Raw genomic sequence first — 10,012 nt, forward strand, 5'->3', positions numbered from 1 at the left:
GGGTTGGGCTAAGGTGCCAGGAGGTGCTAGGGAGACAGGTGAGTTCAGGGAAGAGTAATAACCAGATTCACCTGACTTGTAACCTGGTCTCTTGGGAACAGGGAAGCTACAGGAAAAAATTTTATCTGTGCAGAGCAATGTCCCATAGGGGATGGTGTGCTCAGGGGTGGGAGCGACAAGGGAGAAATATGCCTAAGGAACAGATAAGGAGCTGTAAATATCTCTTCCATTGTTGTCCCTCAGTGTGTGCAACCTTGGGCTGAATGGGACACGTTTATTTCTTTTGGAGTCCTAGGTCTGGCTAGCAGACTCCCGCTGTATTGTTTGAGAACAGAGCTTCAGTCTCCATCATTAATTATAGAGGGAGGGATTCGGACTTCCACACAGAGATGTTGATCCCAGAGACCCCCTGCAGGTGAGTCCGAAAACACAGTAGGTTCTGCAGGGCAGGGCCAGAGAGAATAGAACGATGAGAACATTTACATGAAGCCACATAAAAGTCAAGACAACCTAGCTCAGCACTGGAACAACACTGTGGTTGTTGGCTTGCTTGATTAACTAATTAATATGTTAATTTAAAATCTTAGAAAGGAAAGTAAACATTGAAATCAGCAATGCAGGGGAGATTGTTGAGAATTAATTGGTGGTAATGAAAGAATGTAATGGGTGGCACAACAGGGTCCCAGTAAAAGTAGAAAACAAGTCCAAGAATATTAGCAATTAAGAGGAACAGAGAAGTAGGGTATTAGCTCTGAGGGATATGCAGTCAAGTGAGGGTGTTCCTCTTAATATTTTTAAGCAAGGGAAAATCTGAGTATGTTTCCATATAGTGAGAAAGATTTGGACCTATGGATCATGAGACAAACATTTCAGTGTCCTTTTTCTTCCTGGGTATTCCAACCAATTAAAAAAAATTAATAGGTGAAAAGGGATATACTAAAAGGCTTTGCATTGCAGTTATTTCTTTACTGGTCGGGATGAGTATATTTCTGTGTTTCTTAGACATTGACTTTCTCTGTTGCAAATTGTCTGTGCCAGTTCTGTGTTTTGTTCAGTAGGTTTGGAATGTTTCTATTCCTGTTTCTGATTGCATTTTTTCAAACATAAGAACTAGAGTTTTCCACCAACTTTGCTGTTTGCTATTCAGTTCTTTTATTTATGTACAGATGTATTAGAGGGTAGTAGGAAAGTTAATACATTTTGTGTGCTCAAACCTATCATTTGATCATATTTTCCTCCCTCTTCTTGTTTTTTTTAGGTGTAAAAGTTTTTCTACATTGTTTGAGTTAATAAGTCACGTTTTATACATATTTTAAAACTGTCTTCACTTTTCTGTTATTCCTTGTTGTACCTTTTGGCCTTTTGTGATTCGACCTATTTCTCAAAGTCACATCACCTTCAGCCATGGGTTGGAAGGGAATTCTTTGTCATTTGACTAATGTTTACCTTTTCTTCCTAAAAATTATGGATTGGTATATATATATAGATAGATAGATAGATAGATATATACACATATATATATACATATATATACATATATATATGCACATATATATATATATATGTATACAGACACACACACACACACACACACACACACACACGCCATGTTCTTTATCTACTCGTTGGTTGAAGGATATTTGGGCTCTTTCCATAATTTGGCTATTATTGATAATGCTGCTATAAATATTGGGATGCATGTGCCCCTTCGAATCTGTATTTTTTTTTTGTATCCTTTGGGTAAATACCTAGTAGTACAATTGCTGGATCATAAGGTCGTTTTACCTTTAACACTGTTTCCCTGAGTGGCTGCACCAGTTTGCATTCCCACCATCAGTGTGAGAAGGTTCCCCTTTCTCTGCATCCTCACCATCATTGTTGTTATCTGAGTTGTTAATTTTAGCCATTCTGATAGTTGTGAGCTCGTATTTCATTATGGCTTTGATTTCATTATGGCTTTTCATTTCCCTGATGATGAGTGATACTGAATGTTTTTCCATGTGTCTGTCAGCCATCTGGATGTGTTCTTTGGAGAAGTGTCTGTTCATGTCTTCTGCTCATTTCTTAACTGGATTATTTATTTTTTTGGTTGTTGAGTTTGATAATTTTTTTTTCTTTTGTTTTTTGTTTTTTTTTAAATTTTTTGTTTTTCTCAATATATGAAATTTATTGTCAAATTGGTTTCCATACAACACCCAGTGCTCATCCCAAAAGGTGCCCTCCTCAATACCCATCACCCACACTCCCCTCCCTCCCACCCCCCATCAACCCTCAGTTTATTCTCAGTTTTTAGAGTCTCTTATGCTTTGGCTCTCTCCCACTCTAACCTCTTTTTTTTTTCCTTCCCCTCCTCCATGGGTTTCTGTTAACTTTCTCAGGATCCACATAAGAGTGAAAATATATGGTATCTGTCTTTCTCTGTATGGCTTATTTCACTTAGCATAACACTCTCCAGTTCCTTCCACGTTGCTACAAAGGGTTAGATTTCATTCTTTCTCATTGCCACGTAGTACTCCATTGTGTATATAAACCACAATTTCTTTATCCATTCATCAGTTGATGGACATTTAGGCTCTTTCCATCATTTGGCTATTGCTGAGAGTATTGCTATAAACATTGGGGTACAAGTGCCCCTATGCATCAGCACTCCTGTATCCCTTGGGTAAATTCCTAGCAGTGCTATTGCTGGGTCATAGGGTAGGTCTATTTTTAATTTTTTGAGGAAACTCCACACTGTTTTCCAGAGTGGCTGCACCAGTTTGCATTCCCACCAACAGTGCAAGAGGGTTCCCGTTGCTCCACATCCTCTCCAGCATCTATGGTCTCCTGATTTGTTCATTTTGGCGACTCTGACTGGCGTGAGGTGATATCTGAGTGTGGTTTTGATTTGTATTTCCCTGACAAGGAGCGACGTCGAGCATCTTTTCATGTGCCTGTTGGCCATCTGGATGTCTTCTTTAGAGAAGTGTCTATTCATGTTTTCTGCCCACTTCTTCACTGGGTTATTTGTTTTTCGGGTGTGGAATTTTGCGAGCTCTTTATAGATTATGGATACGAGTCCTTTGTCTGATATGTCATTTGCAAATATCTTTTCCCATTCCGTTGGTTGCCTTTTAGTTTTGTTGGTTGTTTCCTTTGCTGTGCAGAAGCTTTTTATCTTCATAAGGTCCCAGTAGTTCATTTTTGCTTTTAATTCCCTTGCCTTTGGAGATGTGTCAAGTAAGAAATTGCTACGGCTGAGGTCAGAGAGGTCTTTTCCTGCTTTCTCCTCTAGGGTTTTGATGGTTCCTGTCTCACATTCAGGTCCTTCGTCCATTTTGAGTTTATTTTTGTGAATGGTGTGAGAAAGTGGTCTAGTTTCATTCTTCTGCATGTTGCTGTCCAGTTCTCCCAGCACCATTTGTTAAAGAGACTGCCTTTCATCCATTGGATGTTCTTTCCTGCTTTGTCAAAGATGAGTTGGCCATACGTTTGTGGGTCCAATTCTGGAGTCTCTATTCTATTCCATTGGTCTATGTGTCTGTTTTTGTGCCAATACCATGCTGTCTTGATGATGATAGCTTTGTACTAGAGGCTGAAGTCTGGGATTGTGAAGCCTCCTGCTTTGGTCTTCTTCTTCAAAATTACTTTGGCTATTCGGGGCCTTTTGTGGTTCCATATGAATTTTAGGATTGCTTGTTCTAGTTTCGAGAAGAATGCTGGTGCAATTTTGATTGGGATTGCATTGAATGTGTAGATAGCTTTGGGTAATATTGACATTTTGACAATATTTATTCTTCCAATCCATGCGCATGGAATGTTTTTCCATTTCTGTATATCTTCTTCAATTTCCTTCATAAGCTTTCTGTAGTTTTCAGCATACAGATCTTTTACATCTTTGGTTAGATTTATCCCTAGGTATTTTATGCTTCTTGGTGCAATTATGAATGGGATAAGTTTCTTTATTTGTCTTTCTGTTGCTTCATTATTAGTGTATAAGAATGCAACTGATTTCCATACATTGATTTTGTATCCTGCAACTCTGCTAAATTCGTGTATCAGTTCTAGCAGACTTTTGGTGGAGTCTATTGGATTTTCCATGTATAATATCATGTCATCTGGAAAAAGTGAAAGCTTGACTTCATCTTTGCCAATTTTGATGCCTTTGATTTCCTCTTGTTGTCTGATTGCTAATGCTAACATTTCCAACACTATGTTAAACAACAGCAGTGAGAGTGGACATCCCTGTCGTGTTCCTGATCTCAGGGGGAAGGCTCTCAGTTTTTCCCCATTGAGGATGATGTTAGCTGTGGGCTTTTCATAAATGGCTTTTATGATCTTTAAGTATGTTCCTTCTATCCCGACTTTCTCTAGGGTTTTTATTAAGAAACGATGCTGAATTTTGTCAAATGCCTTTTCTGCATTGATCAACAGGATCATATGGTTCTTTTCTTTTATTAATGTGATGTATCACATTGATTGATTTGCGAATGTTGAACCAGCCCTGCATCCCAGGAATGAATCCCACTTGATCATGGTGAATAATTCTTTTCATATGCTGTTGAATTCGATTTGCTAGTATCTTATTGAGAATTTTTGCATCCATATTCATCAGGGATATTGGCCTGTAGTTCTCTTTTTTTACTGGGTCTCTGTCTGGTTTAGGAATCAAAGTAATACTGGCTTCATAGAATGAGTCTGGAAGTTTTCCTTCCCTTTCTATTTTTTGGAATAGCTTGAGAAGGATAGGTATTATCTCTGCTTTAAGTGTATGGTAGAACTCCCCTGGGAAGCCATCTGGTCCTGGACTCTTATTTGTTGGGAGATTTTTGATGACTGATTCAATTTCTTCGCTGGTTATGGGTCTGTTGATAAATTCTTTATATATTTTGGATACTAGTCCTTTATCCAATATGTCATTTGCAAATATCTTCTCCCATTCTGTCATTTGCCTTTTAGTTTTGTTGGTTGTGTCCTTCACTATGCAGAAGATTTTATCTTGATGAAGTCCCAATAGTTCATTTTTGCTTTTGTTTCCCTCAGAAACCCCTAGTTCTAGTCTTTAGCACTTTATTCTTGAATTAGTGATCCACAAATACAGGGCAATGTCCATGATGAATATGGATGCAAAAATTCTCAGTAAGATACTAGCAAATTGATTTCAACAGCATATAAAAAGAATTATTCACCATGATCAAGTGGGATTCATTCCTGGGATGCAGCACTGGTTCAACATTCGCAAATCAATCAATGTGATACATCACATTAATAAAAGAAAAGAAAAGAACCATATGATCCTATCAATCGATGCAGAAAAAGCATTTGACAAAATTCAGCATTCTTTCTTAATAACAACCCCCAAGAAAGTTGGGATAGAAGGAACATACTTAAACATCATAAAAGCCATTTATGAAAAGCCCACAGCTAACATCATCCTCAATGGGGAAAAACTGAGAGCCTTCCCCCTGAGATCAGGAACACGACAGGGATGTCCACTCTCACTGCTGTTGTTTAACATAGTGTTGGAAGTTCTAGCATCATCAATCAGACAACAAAAGGAAATCAAAGGAATCAAAATTGGCAAAGATGAAGTCAAGCTTTCATTTTTATAGATGACATGCTATTATACATGGAAAACCCGATAGACTGCACCAAAAGTCTGCTAGAACTGATACATGAATTCAGCAAAGTCGCAGGATACAAAATCAATGTACAGAAATCAGTTGCATTCTTATACACTAATAATGAAGCAACAAAAAGACAAATAAAGAAACTTATCCCATTCACAATTGCACCAAGAAGCATCAAATACCTAGGAATAAATCTAACTAAAGATGTAAAAGATCTGTATGCTGAAAACTATAGAAAGCTTATGAAGGAAATTGAAGAAGATTTAAAGAAATGGAAAGACATTCCCTGCTCATGGATTGGAAAAATAAATATTGTCAAAATGTCAATACTACCCAAAGCTATCTACACATTCAATGCAATCCCAATCAAAATTGCACCAGCATTCTTCTCGAAACTAGAACAAGCAATCCTAAAATTCATATGGAACCACAAAAGGCCCCGAATAGCCAAAGTAATTTTGAAGAAGACCAAAGCGGGAGGCATCACAATCCCAGACTTCAGCCTCTAGTACAAAGCTATCATCATCAAGACAGCATGGTATTGGCACAAAAACAGACACATAGACCAATGGAATAGAATAGAGACTCCAGAATTGGACCCACAAACGTATGGCCAACTCATCTTTGACAAAGCAGGAAAGAACATCCAATGGATGAAAGGCAGTCTCTTTAACAAATGGTGCTGGGAGAACTGGACAGCAACATGCAGAAGAATGAAACTAGACCACTTTCTCACACCATTCACAAAAATAAACTCAAAATGGACGAAGGACCTGAATGTGAGACAGGAAACCATCAAAACCCTAGAGGAGAAAGCAGGAAAAGACCTCTCTGACCTCAGCCGTAGCAATTTCTTACTTGACACATCTCCAAAGGCAAGGGAATTAAAAGCAAAAATGAACTACTGGGACCTTATGAAGATAAAAAGCTTCTGCACAGCAAAGGAAACAACCAACAAAACTAAAAGGCAACCAACGGAATGGGAAAAGATATTTGCAAATGACATATCAGACAAAGGACTCGTATCCATAATCTATAAAGAGCTCGCAAAATTCCACACCCGAAAAACAAATAACCCAGTGAAGAAGTGGGCAGAAAACATGAATAGACACTTCTCTAAAGAAGACATCCAGATGGCCAACAGGCACATGAAAAGATGCTCGACGTCGCTCCTCGTCAGGGAAATACAAATCAAAACCACACTCAGATATCACCTCACGCCAGTCAGAGTCGCCAAAATGAACAAATCAGGAGACCATAGATGCTGGAGAGGATGTGGAGCAACGGGAACCCTCTTGCACTGTTGGTGGGAATGCAAACTGGTGCAGCCACTCTGGAAAACAGTGTGGAGTTTCCTCAAAAAATTAAAAATAGACCTACCCTATGACCCAGCAATAGCACTGCTAGGAATTTACCCAAGGGATACAGGAGTGCTGATGCATAGGGGCACTTGTACCCCAATGTTCATAGCAGCACTCTCAACAATAGCCAAATGATGGAAAGAGCCTAAATGTCCATCAACTGATGAATGGATAAAGAAATTGTGGTTTATATACACAATGGAGTACTACGTGGCAATGAGAAAAAATGAAATCTGGCCCTTTGTAGCAACGTGGATGGAACCGGAGAGTGTTATGCTAATTGAAATAAGTCATACAGAGAAAGACAAATACCATATATTTTCACTCTTATGTGGATCCTGAGAAACTTAACAGAAGACTATGGGGGAGGGGAAGGGAAAAAAAGTTACAGAGAGGGAGGGAGACAAACCATCAGAGACTGTTAAAAACTGAGAATAAACTGAGGGTTGATGGGGGGTGGGAGGGCGGGGAGGGTGGGTGATGGGCATTGAGGAGGGCACCTGTTGGCATGAGAACTGGGTGTTGTTGTCACATAAATGGAATTATTTAATTTTGTTTTCAGATTTTTTACTCTTCGTATATAAAAATGCAGTTGAGTTCTTGAGGGTTGGCTTTGTATCCAGTTACTTGGCTGAATTGATTTATTAGTGGTATTAGTCCTTTTGTGGCATCTTTAGGATTTTCTACATATAAGATCACATCATCTACATACATAAATTTCTTTCTTTCTTTCCAGTTTGGATACCTTTTCTTTCTTTTTCTTTTTCTTTAACTGCTCTGGCCAGAACTTGCAGTGTCATGTTGAGTAAAAAATGTGAAAGTGGGCACCCTTCCTTATTCCTGATCATACAGAAAAATGCATACTGTATCACCCTTGAGTATCATGCTTGGTGTGGGTTTTTCACTAATGGCTTTATGTTGAGATAGGTTCTTTCTGTTCCCACATTTTGTGTTTTTATCATGTTCCATACACAAATATAAAAAATTAATTTCTTGAGTGCAGAATATAAACAATAATGTACCAGCCAAGTTATCAATGCATGATTGTGTCATGTTCTTCTTATTTTGATAGTCACATCAACGATACGGAACTAGGCAATGATACACGGAGTTCAGAATTTCTTCTTCTGGGACTTTCAGAGGAACCAGAATTGCAAGCCTTCCTTTTTGGGCTGTTCCTGTCCATGTACTTGGTCACCATACTTGGGAATCTGCTCATCATCCTGGCTGTAAACTCTGACTCCCACCTCCACACACCCATGTACTTCTTCCTCGCCAACCTATCCTTTGTAGACATCTGTGTCACTTCCACCACAGTCCCCAAGATGCTGGAGAATATACAAACACAGAGAAAGGTCATAACTTATGAAAGCTGTATCACGCAGATATACTTTTTCATACTCTTTGTAGTTTTGGACAATTTCCTCCTGACTGTGATGGCATATGACCGCTTTGTAGCCATCTGTCACCCACTGTGCTACACAGTTATCATGAACCCCAAGTTCTGTGGGCTGCTGGTTATGGTGTCCTGGATCGTGAGTGTACTGAATTCCTTGTTACAAACCTTAATGGTGTTGCAGCTGTCCTTCTGTACAGGCATGGAAATCCCCCACTTTTTCTGTGAACTCAGTCAGATGATCCAACTTGCCTGTTCTGACACCTTTCTTAATGACATGGTAACGTGTTTTACAACTGTGCTGTTGGGTGGTGCTCCCCTGGCTGGGGTCCTTTACTCTTATTCTAAGATAGTTTCCTCCATATGTGGGATCTCATCAGCTCAGGGCAAGTATAAAGCATTTTCCACCTGTGCATCTCACCTCTCGGTTGTGTCCTTATTTTATTGTACCAGCCTAGGTGTGTACTTTAGCTCTGCTGCTTCCCAGAGCTCCCACTCAAGTGCCACAGCCTCGGTGATGTACACGGTGGTCACACCCATGCTGAACCCCTTCATCTACAGCCTGAGGAACAGAGACATAAAGGAGGCTCTAAATGTATTTTTCAGAGGGAAGCCATAAAAAGGCCATTTCTTAAGAAGTACCAGTCATTGCAGGCTTAATGCTTAATAGCCTGAATTTGTGATTTTTTTAACCAGATCATGAAAGAAGAACTTAATGCCTCTATTTATAGCCTAGAGTTTCAGTTTTTCTAACGTTCAACTGCTTTATTGAATTTAAATAAGTCCCTGTGGTTAACTCTCTGCTCCTGATACCCAATAGTTTTTCCTTTTTTTCTCCCTAGTTTCCAAAGTTAGTCCCAACCTTGAATCAGAACAATTGGGAAATTCCCATTTGCCTCATATAGTGATGATCGGTCCTAGTTTTATGGAATAAACTACATTTGGCAACTGAGGCCCTGTATATAATTTTATTGTAGAGGAAATTGTGAGATCACAGGTTTTTTTTTTTTTCACTCTGTGTCTGCCATTCCTTTATAGATTCTACCTTAAATGCTCTTCCTGATAATGTAGACATTAACATACTAGTTTGTTTTGTCACTAGTCGTGGGGTTTTGGGATCCTCGTTAGGATCCTGTTCTCTCTCTTATCAGCTCAGCATCCACAGTATCCCTGGCACAGAATAGTAAGGCAAAAATTCCTTATGAAAAACATGCTCTGCTCCAAGTGTAAAGTACAGAAAGACAAATTTGCATAAACCAAGTGACTAATATGTGGTTACCATCCGAGAAGACCTGAAAAAAATGATGACATAAAACTTTCAATCACGCTGTATTTTATGGCACAAAATCTGTTTTTGATGATGTATAACTACTTATTGAGGTGTGGATATTTGGTGTCCATGTTTAAAGGGATTTATTAATTGGAGTGAAGAATCTAGCGGCAGATTTTATACTATTTGATTGGATGATACTGCTGTTTCTATTTGAAAATTTCTAGTGCTGCCTACAAATATTATGATTCCCATTGCCCTAAACTTAATATCTCCCCCTTTAAAAATGATGTCCTAAAAATGATAGAGTGAGTGAACAATATGTGTATGCACTCTCTCATTACGTTTTTTCACTTTTTTATGCTCTAAAATCTCT

The 10,012-nt window shown here is 38.9% G+C and overlaps 1 protein-coding gene across 3 annotated transcripts; it reads left to right on the forward strand.

Moving 5' to 3' along the window:
* Nucleotides 1–368: 368 nt before the first annotated feature.
* Nucleotides 369–8,985, forward strand: LOC122486366 (olfactory receptor-like protein OLF4). Of its 3 annotated transcripts, none has more exons than XM_043585802.1 (2): nucleotides 369–391; nucleotides 8,082–8,985. In XM_043585802.1, exon 2 carries the CDS (start codon nucleotides 8,155–8,157, stop codon nucleotides 8,983–8,985), a length of 831 nt encoding a protein of 276 aa, XP_043441737.1. In that variant the 5' UTR covers nucleotides 369–391; nucleotides 8,082–8,154. The 3 variants fall into 3 exon arrangements, with proteins under 3 accessions (XP_043441737.1, XP_043441738.1, XP_043441736.1); XM_043585803.1 differs by lacking the exon at nucleotides 369–391 and adding an exon at nucleotides 529–544 and having other exon boundaries at nucleotides 8,087–8,985; XM_043585801.1 differs by lacking the exon at nucleotides 369–391 and adding an exon at nucleotides 3,048–3,057 and having other exon boundaries at nucleotides 8,066–8,985.
* The last annotated feature ends 1,027 nt before the right edge of the window (nucleotides 8,986–10,012 follow it).

Source organism: Prionailurus bengalensis, chromosome A2, assembly GCF_016509475.1.
Source record: "Prionailurus bengalensis isolate Pbe53 chromosome A2, Fcat_Pben_1.1_paternal_pri, whole genome shotgun sequence".
Lineage (NCBI taxonomy): Eukaryota > Metazoa > Chordata > Mammalia > Carnivora > Felidae > Prionailurus > Prionailurus bengalensis.